Source organism: Lonchura striata, chromosome 2 (genome assembly GCF_046129695.1).
Source record: "Lonchura striata isolate bLonStr1 chromosome 2, bLonStr1.mat, whole genome shotgun sequence".
Taxonomy (NCBI): Eukaryota; Metazoa; Chordata; class Aves; order Passeriformes; family Estrildidae; genus Lonchura; species Lonchura striata.
This window is the reverse complement of record NC_134604.1, coordinates 78,044,410-78,064,971: the sequence shown is the minus strand read 5'-3', so window position 1 is coordinate 78,064,971 and position 20,562 is coordinate 78,044,410. Positions and strand designations below refer to the sequence as shown.

Sequence of the window (20,562 nt, the reverse complement as noted above, 5' to 3'; positions counted from 1 at the left end):
AAACAAAAAACCAAAACCAAGCAGGTAAGATCTCTCCAAGGGATGGGATGCAAAGGAGTGCCTTGGTTCTATAACACAGTCCCAGGCTGTCTGAGCCTGGAAGGGACCTTTGGAGGTCATTTGGTTCAGCTCTCTGTCTCTCAAGCAGCAGCACCTACAGCCACTTGCCAAGGCTGTGTCCAGGGAGCTTCTGAGTATCTTCAAGGATGGAGATTCCCAGCCTCTCTGGGCAACCTGTGCCAGTGCTTACAGTGACAAACAGTTCTCTCATGTTGAGAGGTAACTCTTGTGTTTCAGGTTGTGCTCATTGCCTCCAGCCCTGTCACTGAGCATCCCTGAGCAGGGCCTGCCTCTGTCCTCTTTGCACCCTCCCTGCAGGTATTTATATACATGGATGGGATTCCCCTGAGCCTTCTCCAGGCCGAACAGTGCCAGCTGATTTTCCTCATGGGAGGGGTGCTCCAGTTCCTTAATCATCTTTATGGCCCACTGCTGTGCTCTCTCCAGCACATCCATGGCTCAAACAGATTGCAGGCTCTTCAGACTGGAGTACTTGTTGATGTCAATGTTAATGGAGGCCTTTTCTGGAATTTTAGTTTTAAATCACTGGGTCCAAGTTTGGAGTTGGGGCCCTCTCTGAAGAGAAAGGTCCATTCCACTAGAGAACCGGCTAGAATTTTTCTTCAGCTCAGTAGGTAATGAAAAGGATGCCAGGTAGCTTTAGAACAACATTTGTAATTCAACCCCTGCAACTGTGTAAAAAAAAAAAAAAGAATGAACATGAAAGTTCTAGATAATTTTTCAATCTGGAGACTGGGAGGAGGAAGAAGTAAGTCAGCGGAGGCTGCACATTGCCTAAAAACTCAGATTCACAGTATTTCTGTGGAGAAGTTAAATGCAAAGCAGACTTTGTTTTGTGCAACTTTCTCAGTAATGATAGTTCAGAAAGATAGTGTCAACTTTATAATTCTGTGCAAATCAAGCAAACATGATTTAGACTGGCTTTTTTTCTCCTAACTGTATTTATAGTACTCATGGAAAATTTCTTCTAGTAACAATTCTAGGAAAGAATACTGGAAAATGAAAAATGTAGGACACCAAATCTACAAAGGTAATCACTTTTCAAAATGATACCTTATTCTTCTAAACTTGTTTAAAGTTTTCAGGGAAGAATGAATGGTGTTAGTCCTTACAAGTCAAAATCAAATAGTCCTTTTTGAAGTTTCTTCTGCTAAGAAGCATATTTTTTTTTTAATGCAGTGGAAATATCAAGTGACCTTGAATAAAATTAGCTAAGCTACCTAAATATGCTTTAAAACACAACTTTTCCCCAAACCCAAATAAAAAGACAGAAACAATGCCAAACCACCCAAAATGAAAATAAAAACAAGGAAGATGAACACATAAATGTAGTCACAACAAACCTGAGAAGGAGTAATGCTGATCCATAGCTCCTAGGGTTCAGAAAAGCCTGTAATATAGATCCATCAGTGTAAATAAATAATCCTTAGCTGCTGCTTTGTGTACTTCTGGGTGTTTTTTGATACTCAGGTGGAGCTATTGACTTAAAAAGAAATGGCATGTTGACAGATACTGATCTGGGTTTGGAAATTTGAGGCACAGATGAAACTGTTTTTACTACTTCCAGGTACTCTGTGGGTGGGGAGGAGTTGCTTGTTGAATTCAGAGATAAGACAGAAGCTTATATTTTGACTACTATAGAAGTGTTCTCCCAACAAAGAGTGGGAGCATTTGAATCAGAATAGATAAAGCTTGCATAATTTGAAGTTGAGAAAGCATTTAAAGATCAGGTTGCATCAGTGCAGGATGTAATACATTTCACTTGTTATAACACCCAAATTGTAAAGTAGTTAATTTTAGGAGCCTGGAATTCAATGTGACTGAGTTTATAGACATAAAATTTGGTTTCAGCCTGCAAATCCAGAGCCTCCACTGCCTTTGGATGCTTTAGTTTTGATATGGAGATACATGATCTTGCTACCTTACTGGTTACCCAATGCACAGCTGCCCTTCATAGGCTGAAAGGAGTGCTGAAACATACATGAATGAGAAGGTAGATGCTCCACAGGAAGAGCTGGGTGTTTTCCATGGAGAGGTCAATGTCAAGATAATTTCCTGTTCTCATTTTAACAGATTTGTCAAGAAATCAAAAGTCAAATGGAAATGCTGTGGGTATCAACATACAGAAAAGAGGCTTGAGTTTTAAGATGATGGAAGGGTTGTCATCCATTTTCCAGTTCAATCACATTGACAATACTATTTCACACTCCGCTCTTTAATGTTGCATAATGGTCTTTATATCCCTTGGTTTCAGAAGAAGTCTTGTTCTTCACCAGGGAGCTGATTCTGCAGAGTCTGCTTGCCCTTCACTTCATGCCTTTCTGGGCTTGTTTGTAGCCATGTTGGTAAGGGAACAGAATGATACAGAACTGAGGCTTTGTGAAAATAAGATGGGAAGTGATCTCCCTAGCCCATGATATATTTTTCCCAGCACAGTGATGATGTCAAGTGGTATTTCAGATGTCTTTCTGCCAGGCATATTTGCATGCACTTGCACTGGCACTTACATGTGCAGTGTCATGTTGTTTGATCTGGTAGGTTGTTTACGTGAAAATCGTAGTAATATATTTGTCTTTAAGGGATGTTCAAGGAGGCCACACTCTCTATTTGCTAGTCCAAAAGGGATTTTAAATCTGTGCTTGTCCTCAAACGTCAGTGAGTTTAAAAAGAGCATTCAGGTTAATGAATAGATGACACACATCACAATTATTTGAAGGATGCTATTCTGGTTTCCTTCAGAAATTGTCCTGGGATTTTTGCTTGCCAGGCTTGTTATCACTTTGGAGTTATTTGCCTGGTATTGTATATGGCTTAATATAGTTGTTACATTAATTTCTTCCCAGCCAGAGCATATAACATGATCCAATAAGTTTTTCCTCACATTAAATATGAGGTTCCTATTAGGAAAGAAAAACCAAATAATCCTGGTGTATACAGTCTTGCTGATAAAGTTCAAGGGACAATACATCCAGCATAATATTTTGGCAGCAATTCCTCTCCTGTAGGGGAAGTTGGAACTTGTTCCTGGCAGAGCTTGGAACAAAGGAAAGGAGAAAGACCTGAACCTGAATGACCTTCTTAGACAAATTAAAAGTAAAAAGAGGATGTCTGAGCCTGAAGTTTCTGCTGCTCTTACCTGACTATGGTAAGCTTGATAAAAAAATGGATTTAAATTTTTTTTCCTAGTCTGCTGTATTGTTGACCATTACTTATTCCATCATGGTCTCATCAGTGTTTCTAAAATAATATCCTGTAATTACTGCCTTGATTTGTAGCTTTCTAGTGGAAGTAATATTCTGTTATCAGCTATTTAAAATCCCAGAATAATCACTTTAACTTCAGAAAGCTGAAAGTTACGTGACCACTAGATGGAGTCCACTGAGCATATTTCAATATCAGAAATCCTGTGTTATGGCTTGCAGTGTTAAAAGGGGTAGGTCTTTTGTGTCTCATGCTTAGAAATAAATGCTTATTTATTCAGTTTAGATTGGCTTGGTCAACTTCCCAGAGTTCCTTGGGTTGTTCTTGGTATGTCTGTCCTCAAGGTATATTTGAGTTAATTTTGAACTTAAGGCACAGACCTGGCAGATATCCCATTGCTCATCGGTGGTTCAAAGTGTATTACTCGTATAAGAATGGATCTGTGAGAAGACTGAGCTTTCTGCAGCTCTCAAATATTTAACTTAGCTAAGATATTTAGCTAAGATAACTGTTAGCTAAGATATTTAGCATTTTGCTACTAGCAGGGCTATAAACCTCTGTGCATCTCTCCACTGGTAGATGTGTAATACCTGTCGTACATGTATGTAGGATTTAAAATAGCATTTCTTAGATTGCTTCATTTATGCCCCCTCCCTTCTCTAAATATATAAAAGGAATAATAGACACAAAAAATACTTTGTACAGGCAGGACAGACTAAATCTTGCTCCGATTTGCATAAGCATTTCTTTTTACTTTTGATGTGATTTTTGACATTTGTGGCATCTTGTATGGATGACAGACTGCCTCTGGTCTTCAGCCTGGCACTATACTTAGTATTTCTAATGTCATGGTAGCTTTTTGTTTCTGTTGGATGAAAATCTCTTCTTAGGGTCTTGCTGAGTGCACAGATGCTCAGTCAAAATTACTGGGAATTTAACCATGCTATTCTCAAGACTACCTCCTGGAGTAACTATACTGGCTTTCTTTTGAAGGATGAAATTCTCTTGGAGCTTTTTTCTTTCTCTGTTTCAGTGGTTAGTGTGTGCCTATCCAGTGTACCACCACAAAATCATGGAATGAAATGCAGATCTGGCTGAAATGCAGATCTCTGGAAGTCACCAAGTGCAATCCCCTGCTCAAAACAGTTTTAGTTAGAGCAGGTTTCTCAGAGAGTGTGACTGTCTGGTTTTAATATCCACAGCGATGGAAATACTTTAACCCCAGTAGCTATCCGTCTGTCATAGTTTTAAAAAAAGTAAATAAATCCTTTTATGCAAATGGAGTATACTGTGTCTGTTTCCTCTTGTTCTGTGACTGTATCTTCAAGAAGAGTCTGGCTCTCTCTCTAGCTTCCCATTAGGAAGCAGCAATAAGATTTCCTTTTAGCCTTCACTTAAGGCTGAACTATGCAAGATCTCTTAGATTTTTCTTATATGTGAAACACCATGAGGGTGTTTCACATTAGACTCAGTCCATTATCCATTAGACACAGTCCAATATATCAATATCTTTCTTGTCCTGAGAAGCCTGCTCAGCATGTTAAACTTGCTGTTCAGCAGGAGGTCATCTTTATCCACTCATCCATCCTTATCCACTCATCCAGACCACACCTAGCTAATTGGGGTCCAAGGGTGCTATGGGAGACTGTCAGAAGCATTCTTTCACTAACAATATTCATTGTCCATTGCTATCTCCTAGTCCACAGAACCAACCATCACATCACAGAAGACAAACAGGCTGGTCAGGCATAATTTGTCCTTAGTAAATCCATGTGGTCTGCTTGGAGCTGATATACATCTCTTACTTTCTATATATAAAGAAATTGCTTCCAGGAGGGTTTGCATTATAATTTTCCTGGAGATTGGAGTGAATCTGACCAGCTTGTAGTTTTCCATATTCTCCTTGCCATTTTGGAGAGCAAATGTGAGGGTAAATAATGATAATTCATATTCAAACACATCCTCTGCACTAGTTTTGACAAATCAAAGGCTTAAGAATTTTAAGACAAAATAAAACTCACTGTTGTGGCCACAAAGAAACTTTCAGCATAGTTTCTTCTTTCTGAAGAAACCTCACTTCTTGAAGAGAATTATCTGGCAAAACTCTTCTATGAAATCTGCATGCAGCAGTCATTGCAGGAACAGTTTTTACAATAGGAACCAGCATCTGAACTTTCTGGTCCTCTATGAACACTCCTATTAAGAATGAAGTGTTTTACATACACTTTTTACTCTTGCAGGGCTATTGGATCTTCAGGTCTTTTCTGCAGCACAGCTTTTTCAGGCAGAAGTGAGTGTGTTGCCTTTGAAATACTGTCATTGGATTGTTAAGGCACTCCAAAAATGCCAAGTGATGTTGGTTTTCACCTCTGGACTGAGGAAGCTTTGGGGCCCCATCTCTAGTGTTCTGAGCCAATATTCAGGCAGCTTCCAGATGAGAGGTGGTGCTCCACCTACAAATACTTCATGTTTTGTGAAAAGTGGAGTTCAGTCAGGGTGTGTTAAGATTTCTAAGGAACCAGACATTCAGTCATGTCAAGAGGACATTAGTTTGGGCATTTTAAATGCAATGGACAACTTTGTAGGTAAAAACACACATACTTGCTGCTTATGTTTCAAGAGATAAAGGATGTTTTTGTGGTGCTTATGCTAGGACTTAGGTACTTGAATCCTCTCTGAAGTATGTTCTCTTGCAAACAGGGGGCTGTGTTTTCATGAAGTGTTTTCCTTTAATAGTGGCTTTTCTGAAAACAAAAGCATGTTTTGTAGTAACCCATTCAATTGGAAGGTCTTTCTAGTTTGACCCCTACTCTCTTAATTGTTCAATTTCTGTCTAGGAGTCTTTAAGTTCTCATTTTGATATTGAGAATTTTATAGGATGGGCTGAACATTTTCTATCAATCTAGGTTGATTTGGTAACCTTCATATATGTTAAGCATTGTCAAATGGAAACTTGTGAACATTATTTAGAGCTGTCTGATTGCTAACACACATTTAATTTGTACCTGTATCACTATTCTTTTTTGGAACTCATTTGGTTGTCAAAGGATTGCTTAAAATATTGATTTATAATCCTCCAGTTCCCAAGTGCAAAGTGATTATTAGTAATTTACTGCAATCAGAGGAGTGGTTAGGCCCTTAAAGCAATTTTGTTTTTTGGAAAGAACTAGAACTTCTTTATTACTTTTCCAAAAGAACATGTCTCAAAAATACGTGATTCTGAATGATCTGGAGCTAACACAGCTAAAAAATTTTTTTGTCATCCTGGTGCAGTCAGTGCAGATTGCATATAGTGTATAGCAGGGAGGAGCTTGTTGTTCCCCATATAAATGAGTGGTTTCGCTTAGGGGTGTAGCATTTGCAATGTATACTAACACAAATAGTTCATAAGTCTGTATGCTTTCTGGTGTAGGACCTTTTTCATAAACCAAGAGAAGGCAGGCATTAGTGTTGTCTCCTTACATTCCTCCACTCTCTGCATTATGGAAAAAGACCTTTCCATAACCCAGGCTCAGCTAAAGGCAGTTTGCAAAGAGTAGTTTGCTGCTGATATGTACAGTATGGGCTTGTTCATATATTGATTTGCTTTGGTATTTTAACCACTGGATTAAGACTTTTGCCTACCTTGAGTTGTCTTTTAGCTCTCTTCAAGGGGCAAAGTACTGTCAGACCTTTGTAAGAATGTTTCTGGCCTCCCATTTGTCCTGTTTCTCCCCAGGACAGGGTTAATATTTGCAGTAACCAGGAGGGGGCATGGGTAGTTCCCAGAGGTTATTCTCTACCAGTTTATGTCCTTTTCTGGGGACAGGGGAAGGGGTAGTGTGATGGTGGTTCAGTACTACTGGGGGCGTGTGGTGAGCAATTGTGTGAATCATTCACCTCTTTCTTGTACACTGTTACTAGTATTGCTGCTGTTACTGTGTTTTCTTATTTAATTGCTGTTTCTAGTAAATTGTTCCTCTCTCAGCCTGTGATCTTTATGCCTCCAGTTCTCCAGCCACCCACATTGTGGAAAAGCAGCGGGCGATAAATGAGGGGCACATGGTTTGGAGTGTTTCAGTGGGGACACTAAATTGGGGAAAACCTTTACTAAACTGTGACACCATTTCACTTTGAGATGTGGTACTGAAGTGAATAATATCTCATTGTGTCACATTGCTGCCTGGATGGTCACTACTTGTGTGGTGTGATGGTTCATTACAGTTCAATGAATTTCCTTAATGATGCTGGAAACTTCAATTTTGCACCAAATTAATAAAAAGTTTGCTTGTTGTCAGACTTCTTTGCATTGTATACTATTCAGATTTCTCCTGCTCCCTGTGGTTTCTTCCTACTCCTCATGTCCCCATAATAATTTATCTTTCAAGCTCTATTTGGAATCACAGACTCTAAGCTGAGTTGAATGGGACCCAAAAGGATCATCAAGTCTGACTCCTGGCCCTGCACTGGACCATTCTGAAGAATCACACCATGTGCCTGAGAGCATTGTCCAAACACTTCTTGAGCTCTGTCAGCCTGGTGCTATGACGGCTTCTCTGGGGAGCCTGTTCCAGTGCCCAGCCACTGTCTGGGTGAAGAACCCTTTTTCTAATATCCAACCCAAACCTTCCCTGACACAACCTAAGGCCATTCCCCCAGTCCTGTCACTGGTCACCACAGAGAAGAGATCAGTGCCTGCCCCTCCCCTTCCCCTCACGAGGAAGTTCTAGACTGTGATGAGGATGCTTTTCCATGGTGGTGTTACCATTGTGTTGATCCATGTCCGTATCAGTTGCTGTTTCTAAAATTCTGTAGAAACCTGATGCTAAATTTATTCAAGATATAGTTGGAACTAAACTAAATTTTTTTTAATTGGTTTTGAATTAGAACACCTCCCAGGGTCATTTCCAACCTGAGTTAGACTATAGTGTTTCTCTTTTCAAATTCAATTTTTTGTCTTCTTGTTTCTCCATAACCTAGCTAGTATTTTACAAGTAAGAAGAACTGTATAGTGCATTATAACTTGTTAACTGACCTGTTTTTCTCATACCCGCTTAAGGTGTAAGCTACTCTTTTTTTTTTTTTTTTTTTTTTTTTGCTTAGGACATTTGCTATTATAAAGTCTTTGAAATTGCATAGAAAACCCTCTAATCAGTGCTTCCTTTTAATGATCTCTTAAGTATTGCTACCATCTGTGTAATGTCAGGACTCTGTAATCCTGCATTTCAGATGGGAATGAAATGGGTTTCTGTACCAGAAACAGTTAACTTGAATGTATTTTTGGGGAATGCCTTCTGTGGTAATTCCCATGACTGTTTTTCCTTGCATGCTTGCAAGGATGTCTTTATCCAGCCTTAGTGAATGGAGCACTGCATTTCCCTCACTGACCTACTTCCTCTTTTCAGAGAGGGTAGGATAGGTAGGGAGACGTTGCTGTGCAAGCTTCATGGTTATGTATGAAGTATCTCTGTCCTTCACAGTGGAATTTATGCCAAATTCTTCACCATGACCTTCTTTGTTCTCCCTGATGATAAAGCTGTTCGTTATTAGCAGAACTGCCTTAAAACAATTGGTATTTCTCCCAGTACGAGAAATGGTCTAACTTCTGCCTTACTGAATAGGGGACTGACAGGAACTGCTTGGATCACTGTCAAATATTGTTGGGTTTTTGGTGTTTTTTTTATTGATGTGTTTGCATGTTATTATGTTTTATCTAGGTTATAAATGTAATGAGAAGCATATTGACATATATTAGCTAGGCAGATGTTAGGGGAAAATGCTATTAAGGCTGAAATATTTCTTGTGAAGTATCATTATAGCTTGCAAATATTTCCTTAAGAAGAAAATTTTTATGGGGACAAATCTGTAGCTGACATCTTGAATCTGTTTCTTCCCTCCCTCCATGCTTTTAATTTAGCTTCTTTTAACTCCACTGCAACAATTGTGATTCTGTAAGATCACTTTTTCATCCAGTTTTACAATTTGGTGAATAAATAAGTAAATATATCTCAGTGCTTTCAGTTTAGCAGAAATATAAAACTCACCAGCACCCTCTGACAGGGTGATACAGCACTCTTGTGATGTGGATTGGGACAGTTATTTTTTGCAAATTGCTTGCCTTTAAAAGTAGTTTTAAAAATTTAACATTTCTTCTCAGTGTCAGTTAAAGATATTTATGTACTTGTATAACAGATACTGTTGCAGTATGTGAACTGGTGTCCTGTAGTGATAAATTCAGTCAGTACAGGTGTGAGTCACTATAAAACCAAGAAATGTATGTATTTAAATTTAATTCTGTATTTTTGTTTCAGAGATGGATGTTGATCTGAACTCGATAGTATTTTTATTTTTTTTTTTTCTTTTGTGATTATTTGCAATCAAGGACTAATAAATTCAGCTTTTGGCAGGTGGGAATTGACAGATTACTTTGTGTGTAAGAAAGAAAGGGAAAAGTGAAGACAGCCTTCAGCTCCCTTGTGGTTTGCCTGAACTGATAATAGCATTCTCTAACATACAGATTTGATTGAAAGGAGTGCATATAGCATGCTGTTTTCTTTGCATAGCAGCAGTGATTTAAGAATTTCCCCCTCATGTTTTCAGTTTTTTATATTGAAGCTTTTTGTTTCAGACATTAAAAAGCACATGTAGGTCAAGTAAAGAAGTGTTTGCCAGTACGAACTCTGCTAAGCATTCTGGGAGGCTGCTTTCTTGCAGCAGATGAGGATTCTTTGTGGCTGGCAGCAGAAACTGCAGCAGCATCTTTGCAGTTTCCTTTCATCTTTGATTATGTTCTAAGGATCTCTGAATATAGGAGCTCTTTCCATAACCCCTTGGAATATCTTTTAATCTCTCTGGAGGAGTGCAGCACATGCTGAAAGCCTCCTATCTTCTACAGCTGAGGTATCCTTGCTTTTCATCGCCCTCTGATTTTTTGTCTTCAGCAGCTGGATTTTTGGCAGTATTTGGCTTAAGCAAATAGGATTACATTTCAGTAGCTGATGGTTTCCAGTCGAGGAACGTACTAAATGTGGGACATAATGAGGATTGTACAAAGAAATATTTCTGCAAAGCACAGGAAAATTACTCGAGTCGAGCAACGGAAGAAGACATTCTGCAAATGCAATCAGGGCTGCTAGAAATGCAAAATTCAACAGATTGGGAATGGGTTGCACGACAAGTGTGATTCTGTTTAAAGGCATTCGAACAGTTTTTGAGAGAAACTGTGGCTATATATGCAAACAGCAAGGGGAAAACAATGCCCTTGAATACACAGCATTCAGCTTGCCAGATGAAGATTCAGAAATATTGATTCATTCATTCCTGGTAAATAAAAACTTGTTTCATTAATAATTTTATCTGCTAATTGAAAGCTAAACTAAGTCAGAATAGCATGTTTATTTAACATCTGCTATGTAGAGACATGGATATATATCCTGTCCTGATATTGTAGGATGTTGGTGCATGTATGTGGCATGTGTGCATGCAACTGTAATGTTAAAGCTTAAGATTCATATTCCTTATATCATTTAGATTTGTATTGATAGCTCTGAATAGTTTCCACTCTGTAATTGTTGTAGAAGATTGTCTGCTCTTAGGTCTTTTTAAACATACTCTTGAAATGTATTTGGCACTTGGACTGAGGAACAACTGATGGTCATGATATTTGAAAAAAAACTAAGGAAGGCATTGTTGAGGAAACAATAACCCAGCATTTAAGGTTTATTTTTTTCTTATGTATTTAAGTGTATTTTTTTTCCTCTGAAATAGTTTAACTGTTCTATTTCTGTTTAACTTCCTGAAAGGGATACAGGAGCATTCTAGAAGAAAAAAAAAATGGTTAAAGGGAGCAGTAACTGTTTCCTGAACCTGCTTTGCTCTGAAAGGCTATTTAGGTGTTTGCTGATGTAAAGAAACCAGGCTTTAAAGTGAGACTGTGGTCTTTGTACCCCCCCAGGTTCATGACGTGTTTGTGCGTCAGGTGTATTACATTTAGGTTTGAGGGGGTGGAATTGCAAGAGCTAACTAATGTGCATAGCCTGCTTCATGGTTGGGCTAGTTAAGGATTTAAATATTAATTGAGACCAATTTGAGTTTACTTGCTAATTGCTTTGTCACTGGCTCAGTAGTTGGGATGAGAGGGGTGTGGTACACTGAAATAGCTGGACAGATTTTGAGCTTGTTATCTTGCTTGCATACGCATGCTGTGCAACTGCTGCTATGGAAAATCTTTAGAAATTTCATAAAGCTTTTGTTGCCTTTGTGCTGTTCAGGTCCTTTTTTGCTGAACTGAAATTTAAGGGGAAAAAAAGGGTGTATGGTTGCACATATGTGTAAATCTATCTATATACAGGTGTGTATGTGTATGCACTCATATATGTATATTTCTATACATGGATACACACACAAGCTTCTAGGAGAGAACACAGAATAATCTGAACTGTCTTCAGATGCTTTAAATAACTTATAGGATGTATATTACCCTTCATGATAGCATTGCATTTGCTTAATATAGTTTGATATTACAAATAAAATGGCTTCTTCTGGGTATTAGAAGCCTTTTTACACTGTTAGCCATTTTTAAGTTAGCCTCATACAGAATAATGTTAGAAATCCGTTAAATTCTGTGTAATGAGTACTTTCATTACTTTGGTAACCCATTGAATTTAAGACCAAACACCCTTACTGGCCTGGAATTCTACATATAGTTAGAGAAGTGAATGAATAAATACTTCTTTTTTTTTTTTTTTAATGTAATTTGACTTACTGAATCTTGGAGTATGCAGGGATTTTTTTTTTTTTTTTTTTTGTATATATTTCTTTGTTTCACATGGTACTGTTTCAGCAATCATTTTTCTTTCATTTAGTCCTGCAGAATTGGTATAAACTGGAAAGATTAAGCACAAAATATGCTTAATCTGCAATTTACAACTGAAATTCTCCATTTGTCTCTTAAGGGGTTGGATTTTTTTCCAACTCCAAAATGTCTAGATGCTTTAAAATAATGATTTTTTTTTTTTTAAATTGTCATGTATGGCTTTGTTAGCTTGGTTTAACTAAAAGTAGTGGATTAAGATATTTGTCTGGGAAAAACACCTGTATGTTAGTGTGGAGGAGTGTGTAGAATCAAGGAGTACAAATGACTTCCTGTTCATTGTAATGGACCAGTGTAGTTCAGAAGAATAAAAGTCAGAGTTTTACAAGAAAAAAACAGGATTTTATTTAAAGGTCATGCTTTTGATAATCAGAGCTGGCACTGGTTATTGCTTTCTTAGGTGTTGTCTGAGGCTGGGTAGCAGTTGTTACAGATTTAGCCCTGAAGATTGGGAAGTGGGATTCTCTGAAGAATGGGAAGAAGGGGAAAGATACTGCAATCCTGACATGCAAACATGACAAGTGATTTTATGGAACTCCTCGAAGTATATAAGTCTTATATCTCTTAAATTACATCTGTAGAGTTTGCTATGAAAACTAGCTTGTTGAGTTGTTTCCCTTCCAAAGTGGTGCCTTTCAGAGGGAGAAATTGTGTTGCTCCTCATCAAGAAGCTGTGCATGTAGCTAGGTGAGGGCTCCAGGAATCTCATCTTTGAAGAGAATCGGTATGGCTAAGACCAAGAGTGACACCAAAAGCAGTGTCACTTGCTGGTGTTGTTTTTATTTTGGTGATTGTTGCAACAGATGCAAGTGGGTGTGTGGTTTCACCTCTTTGTCTGTGCTGTAACATATCTGAGCTGCAATGTCTTAGCTTAGCCTATTTGGCTGTACCTTCTATCACGTCTGTTTAGCCACTTTGGATCAAATATCTCCTGATACAGAGCTATTGTCAAAACACCAGTGAATTTCAGGGACTCCTTTCATTTAACAACAAATTGATCCTCTTGTAAAATCGATGTTGAAAACCTGAAAATTTTTTGTGAAAAGGAAACTCCCAGGAAGTAGCTCCATTTGAAGAAAAAATTACCTCCTCTGAGAAGAAAGTGAGGACTCAGAGGCAGTTGATATAGCATATGTTTTTCTTATTTACCCTTCAACCCAGATGTCAGGGGGTTAAATCTAAAGTCTAGTAAAATCTAGTTACAGTTTTCTCTTAAGAGGGCCTGCTCTTTTGATTGCTTGAAGGAAAAGATAAAATGAAGCCTATGTGAGAATGTCTTCTCAGGAGTACAGTTTATTTCTGTTCATCTCATGTCATTCAAACTTGCAATGAAAATGGTATAGCTTAGCTTCAGGAGTATTTCTAACCTATCACTTTGTATTGCTAGAACATGGGGTCTCGTTGTGTCTTTAGGTCCACATGGAAAAGGATCTTTATTTTAATAAAGGATTATAAATTTTGTTTGAGATGCTGTTAAAAGTAGTGCCAAAATTAATGAAATTTTATTTTCCCCATGCCCATCTTGGGCATATTTATTTTTGGCAAGTGTTGAGAAAACATTTTAATGTGCTTAATTTTGTAGTAAGTTGAAGGATATAGTTTCAGAATACTAGCTTGAATGCTTATTTGCTTTACTTAATTTGTCTCAATTTTCTGTGATTTAAAAAAAAATCATTTTCAGAACAATAGTGCATGTCATTTCTTTTTATATTCAAATTCTTTTTTTGTTTGGGTTTTGGGGTATTTTTGTTATCACTGTATAAGCAAACATCTCAAAGTCAAATGTTAATGTACAAGTTAGGTCTTAAACAGCTCTTTTGGGTGGTTGATAAAGGTGGAAAATGAGCAGGAGTAAATGATATGATGATAACAGAACTAGCAAAATTTAGAAAGTTTGAGGCTTGCTAACAAGCTCCTTGAAGTATTCAGTGATGGAAGAAGCTGGGATGAGTGGGCTACCAGCACCTGTGGAAGAGTTAGACAATTGAGGTGAGACAGACTACGCTGAAGGACATTAACTTTTTTTTACATGTTTGTCTGAAAATTGCAGAAAATAACTCATTTTTTCCATGTTTGAAATGCTTTCTGCTCTGTTTGCCTATCCAGTGCTGCCATTTCTTTCATTAAGCTTCAGAATCACATAGTTTAGTACAAGTACTTAAGGTAGTATGATAGCTGTAGCTTGTGCAAGACGAGGCCTAATAATTTTAAGTAGTCTTTAAATTTATTATGTCTGATGTTGAAAATATCTGTTACTTAAATTGCCCTTACACAATTTCTGGAAAGAAATATGAGGCATTTTGAAATAGTACATGTACAGCTTTTAATAGGGTACATTTAGGTGTTGGCTGGAAACAGGACCTGCTGCATTTAATAGCTGCAGTGTCTTAGTCTGTGTCACCAGTTTACTTGACAGCAGCATCATCATTAGGTGTTCCTGAGTTTTTTGGTGTCCGCTTTTCCTGTGCTGCTCATGAGTCATTTGGTTTATTAATAAACTGTGACATCTCTTAAGATACACCAAAGTCTGGGCATGTGGGAAGATTGACTGATGACACCAGTGAGCTACATCATTCTGGAAATAGCTCCAGAGGAGACACTCAAGTTGCAGATATTTTGATTTCAAAATAAACTATATATGTATAATTTTAAAAAAGGTTCTTCTTAATTTAATGTGTTGTGTTTTAAATAAACCTTAAAGCCTTCGTTTACTAGACAGCTTATATTGATGTGTGTTCTTGCTGTCTGAATTTGAGAATTAATATCAACTTGTTTATATGGGGTAGAAAGGTTTAGTAGAAATAAAGTAGAAATATAAAAAAGAAGAGAGTTGTGAGGAAGTAATTGTGCTGACTAAGTGGAAATGCTCAAAAAGCTTATGCAGCAATTCTGTAATGGTGTGCAGGCAATTTGTATGAGTTTGTTGTTACACTCTCATAACTTGCTTCAACTTATAACTGTATTATGAGTAGCTTTTATTCATCAGCAAGGGGAGCATTAGGCTTCATTAGGCTTCTTAATGAGGAAGAAACAGATATGTCTGAGTACAGCATCTAACTGTGGCATGGGGTTTTTCATGGGTCACTTGAATTAGAGCCCTTCTTTTATCTCCCTTCATCTTACTGCTCTGGCTGAATAAAAACCCGGTGTCTGATGTGCTGACTTGTAGTTTTGGCTAAATCTCCTGATGGTTTCTGTAGACTTCTTTTGTTTTGACCTTTCATTAGATTCCTTTGGGAAGAATGCTCAAATCTCCATCTCCTCATATCCCTCTGCCCTCTCATCAGGGGAAATTGCAGCACATATTCACCAAGTGCGTAGTACCTACATCAAATACACATCTTTGAAAGATGCATGAGAGGACTATCAGAAGCAGGTTGGCAAGCACTCAGTGCACTGGCATGCAGAAGATAAGATTAAGCATTTTATCTTCAGGAAAAAAATCTTCAGGCCTGGGGATAAAATCAGGATAATTGGTCAAGTCTACATGCGTAAATGATTGTTCATCCATGAAAATATGTGTTGGACTAGCACAGAAAGATAGCCAACGCCAATATATGGCACCAGTTTACATCCAGGTGTAAAACATGTTCCTTTTGAATGTAACAGAAGGGTACCTTGTGCTGAAAGAAGTCAAAAGTGTGGAGCTAAAAAAACTACAAAGAGCAGCACAACCCCATCAAACAAACAAACAAAAAAAACAAACCTGAAACTGACCAACCAGAAAAAAAAATCCAAACCCAAAAAAAGCCCAAACCACCCTAGAAACCTCATTAAGAAACCTCCTGAAATGTCCCTGTAAAGTTTTATATGGATTTAAGGAATAAGAAGAAGACTTCTGTGGTGGAAAAGCTGCACAGGTGGAAGTGCAGCTGCACAGGTGAAGTCTGGAGTCTAGACTTCATGAGCGTATAGAAAGGAGTTCACATCTCTGCTTCTCTTTCTCGATTAATACTTCTATCCACCTGCTTTAGGATTAGCCTGAAGTGCTCATTTGATTCATCTATAGATGTATGTACCCTATTTTGTCGTGAAATTAAATGCAACTAAAGTCAATCATAGGATCATGAAATCCTTTGGTTTGGAAGGGACACCTTCCACTAGCAGGTTGTTCGGAGCCCCATCGAACCTGGCCTTGAACAGCTCCAGGCACCTTCCCGCACAGTGGGAAGTCACCTCCCCTTCCCCCACCACCCATCCTCAGGCTTGCTTGGCACAGAGCTACTTCCATTTGAGAGATCTTCAGACTTGGGAGTTTGATCCACTTTTTGTGTGTCTGTTCTGTCCTGTTAGTTTCTGATAGTCATAAGGTCCTGTCCAGTTAGGCAAAAAGTCGTCTTTAGTGCAATACTGTTCTGACAGTCAGTCTGCTTGTGTAAATCCTGTCTGTAAGGACATATGTCAGAACCATAGTTAATTCAGAAGTGCAGTTTAAATCTTGACATCTCCTATTTGTTTGATTTCTTTTCTTTTATTTTTTCCTCTGCAACCTGAAGGAAGTCTGGTTTTGCCTGAAAACAGATTCCTACTAAGATGGTACAAAATTAATTACGTCACAAGTTGATACTTCATAGATAATGGTATGCAGATATGTGTCATGGACAAAAATTAATCTATATTTTGTTTAGTGTTGCTGTAATTTTACACTTGTTTTGGTTTTTATTTGTCACAGTGTAAGAGTGACCAAACTAAGCTACTGTAGAATGAGATAAGCCATGTCTGTGTTGACAACTTTAGCCAAATTCTTATTCTGTGAAATAAAACTTTTAAAAAATGCATTGTGCAGAATTACTATGGATCCAATAGAGATGGTCATTGGAAGAATCCTTTAATTTTATACTGCTACTGAAAGAAAGGGTTTTTTATTGCAGCTTCTTGAGTGGTAGTACAGACCTGTACATTGGTGTTACTTTTTTGTATTGATGCAACCTACTCATGATTGCGATCTCTTCTGTTTAGTATCTCGGCATCTCTGTCCTATCCAGGCTACTTAACTCTCTCCCTAAAAATAGTGTTTTGAGAGAGAGTAATTTTCCCTGCAATACAAAATTTAAGATTGTATCATTTATACTGATTTAAAGATACCTGTACAAAGAGCGGTTGTTGTTCTCCCTGTTACGAAATAGGCTAATTTCTTGCTTTGCCAAAGAAAGTGAACATGAAAAGTTGCATAATGTGTAGCACACTCCTATCTGTGTCTTAAACATTTTCCTTGTTTCCAATTGAGAATGTTCTCTTATTGGTGGAACTGCAGATTACGTGTTTGCAGTGTTTGCCATAGAAGGAGTCTTCCTGAGTTTTGTGTGAATTTTTCTGTTTCATTTGAGTGTAGCGTGGATGGCAGGGAATTGCTGCATTCCGTCTGCTATCAGCCTTTTTCTTGAACTTGTGAATATGTTCTTCCTGGGAAGCGCTTATCTGTTGGTCACTTATGAAACTTGGCAGCATTAAGATAGGTATAGCTGCAACACTGAATCTTCCACTGACTTGTGAAATGTTAGTCTTGAATACAGCTGCAAGGCAGGCTGCCAAGTGTGGGAGGGCAGTATCATTTGAAGTCCTTCAAGCCACAATGTTTGTAAAAAGATGAATTGCATTGTTTCCATTATAATGTGAGTTATTTTGCAGATAGGTCTAGTAATTTCCTGTAGTTTTGAGAGCCATGTTGGAAATGCAGTTTTTGTACAGTGCCATTTTTTGTGTGTGCACTATATTTCTGGATTTTCTGTTGATCATTATTGAGGTAACTAACTGACTGATGCAACAAATTGAGTATTATTTTTTATTACTTTTTTAAAAACTGCAGTTAAGGAGGTTAAAACTACATGTCATGTAACAAGATGATAAAAGTTTCATCATGTCGTAAAGTTCTGATTTTCATCTTTCACTTTTTGAATTTTACTGTGTTATTGGTAAATTGTTTCAATACACTAATAAAGTAGCTTAAATATTTTGACTGTGTGATGCCTGGATAAACAATATCTCGTGGGATTTGTTTGTTTGGTTTGCTTTGCTTTGATATTTTTGCTGTGTTTGCTTGTTTGTTTCCCCCCTAAGTATTTTTAAATTAATTAAGTTCTTGAGGTAATCACTAAGTCCTTAACAGAAAATAAATGTTGGAAAACACATAAATTTGGCAGTTAATGTCTATTTCATGCAGGATACAGTTCCAAAGGTACTGCCTCACACTTCTGTTTTTGTTAAATGAAAGAACCTCTTCCAACAGTATATCTGAGTGAAATGCAAGCTAGAAATTACATGAGTCAGTCATAAGGAAAAATAGCTTCTATATCTTTAAACTGATGTTATAAAAATCTTAGCCTGTTGGCTTTCTTTTTGTGCCTCATCACATTTTGAAAAGAATAGGAAGAATGGCAGGCAAAGAAAATCACATTTATACTGAATTAATGTAATCCAGATGCATTCAGGCAAAGTACCTGACCAGGGTAAAGTAATGTTGCCATTTAGAAGAAAAATCCTTTGTTAAATTAAGCAGAAGAAATACTACTTACAATATATAAAATTTTTAAATCTTTATTAGTATGAGTACTCACAAATGCCTTTTGCATAATTAGGTTGTGCATTTCTGGTTGCAGTTAAGTATAATTGCAGGCCATCTCAATGAAACAAATTCCTGTTTGGCAGCTGCATCCTCAAGTAATGGTGTAATTTAGTCTAAGCTGTTCTGTGCTTCCGTTCTCTGAAAACAAAGGGGGCTGGTGCAAAATAAAAAGTGTAACTAAATGTTCTTGAACTATTGTGTACCTTGCTTTACACAGGAAGATCTGTTTTGTAAATTTGACTAAACTGCTGGTTTCCTTCTTAACTCTTAATGAAGCTTCATAAATTACTGTTTTCTGGAGTCTGGTTTCTCAGTATACGAGAGGCAGCTTAAAAAGTACATGGATTGAACTTGCATTTCCTAGAGGAAAAGTCAGAAACATAATCATTATTGTCTGCACTAAAATGTTATTATTTCTTTCAGTCCACTCTTTAGAAATGTAGTTGCATTGTGGACTCAATTTCAGACTTGCTCAGACTCAATTTCATGAGTGCAGGCTGAGATAGAATTATGTTACGCAAGTGTGAGAGTGGAGAGAAGAGGAAGAGAAAGGGAAGTCAATGTCTTATGTTAGGTCTGAAGAATAAGAAACCTGTGCCTTCTTAAAAATACCAGCAATAAAGTAGGATAGTTCTGCTTCTCCATAATTTCATCTGCTTTCTGCAGTTTAAGGTCACTTTCTCTTCTATTAGAGAATAGATAAAATTTAATGCCAAGTTAAATTTAGGATGTGAGGCATATTGAACTGAGATAAATAACTGTCCCAAGAGAACTGAGAATTGAATGAAGGTGATGGCTTAGTTTCCATAGCTGTCTGGTTCCTTGGTAGACAGAGAGTCTAAAATAAGGATGTGTTTCTCTGGGGAGTTGACTTTTCTCTCAGATGTATTTTTGCTTGGTAAATACAGCTACTGAGGTTTGTGAACTTGGAGGTTGCAACTCATTAGTGTTGAAAAGAAACAAAGGGAAAATCAAAATATTTCTCTCAAAACCTAAAGAAACTGCTGATCACCATTCACTTTTTCTTTTCCCCAGGAAGAACTTGGCTAAAAGCAGTGTGTGGCATGTTGGAATAGTCAAATCTTAAAAATTTCCAAAAATGTCAGCTGGGTTGCGTATAAAATTCCTTTGCAATTGCGCAGAAATTATTCCAATAAAATTGCTGTTTCTTATTTTGCCACTGTATGTATGTGCTGAACAGTGGCTGTAAGTAGTGGTATGGTAAGAGAGTGGGTTGGGTTAAAAAAGCAAAGTTGAAGCATGACTTGTCATCTGCCTGGGGAGGTGGTGGAGTCACCATCCCGGGAAGTGTTTAAAAACAGACTGGGTGTGTCACTCAGTGCCATGGTTTAGGTGAGGTGTTAGGGCATGGGTTGGACTCAATGATCTTGAAGGTCTCTTCCAACCTTGTGATTCTGTGATTGAGTTTTTGTTGTAATTAAGGACTGGAATGAAGAGAGCAACCACTGAGCACTGTTGTAGCCTGAGGCCAAGGGACACTTCTGCAAGCTGTTCTCAAGACAAGGCTGACGCCCTGCAGGGTTTTGTACTGGCCAAAGGCAGCAGGTGATGGCTGGCTCTTCTTCATGGCTGCAGAGGGTTCTCCCAAGTGTCTTATCTCAAAATGTTTGAAGATTTTGTTGCATTGTCTTCTTTGTGTTTTTGGATGCTGATCAGTCATGGACACCTACAGTGTTGAAGGGTTGTGAGGAGTAAGGAATGAGCACAAATAATGTGTAATACAGGAGTGAGCTAACTGGCTGAAGAGAGCAAAGAGGCAGAGGGATACTGGTAGTTGAAGAGTTAAGTTTTTTGTATTTTATTTTGAGTTAGTATCTTTGTAGAGTATGTAAGTTTTTTACTGTGA

The 20,562-nt window shown here is 37.8% G+C and overlaps 1 protein-coding gene across 5 annotated transcripts in view; it reads left to right on the top strand.

Annotated features, from left to right (window-relative positions):
- DOCK9 (dedicator of cytokinesis 9) overlaps positions 1-20,562 on the top strand; it is a 111,298-nt gene that overhangs the window by 7,838 nt on the left and 82,898 nt on the right. For 3 of the 5 annotated variants that reach the window (XM_021530273.3, XM_077781495.1, XM_021530267.3), the window contains exon 1: positions 8,359-10,584. The exons of the other annotated variants lie outside the window; for them this stretch is intronic. In XM_021530273.3, the coding sequence (XP_021385948.1) occupies positions 10,423-10,584 (162 nt within the window). In that variant the 5' untranslated portion in view covers positions 8,359-10,422. Of the gene's footprint in view, positions 1-8,358; positions 10,585-20,562 lie in introns of those variants that run through there. 5 annotated transcript variants of the gene reach the window in all.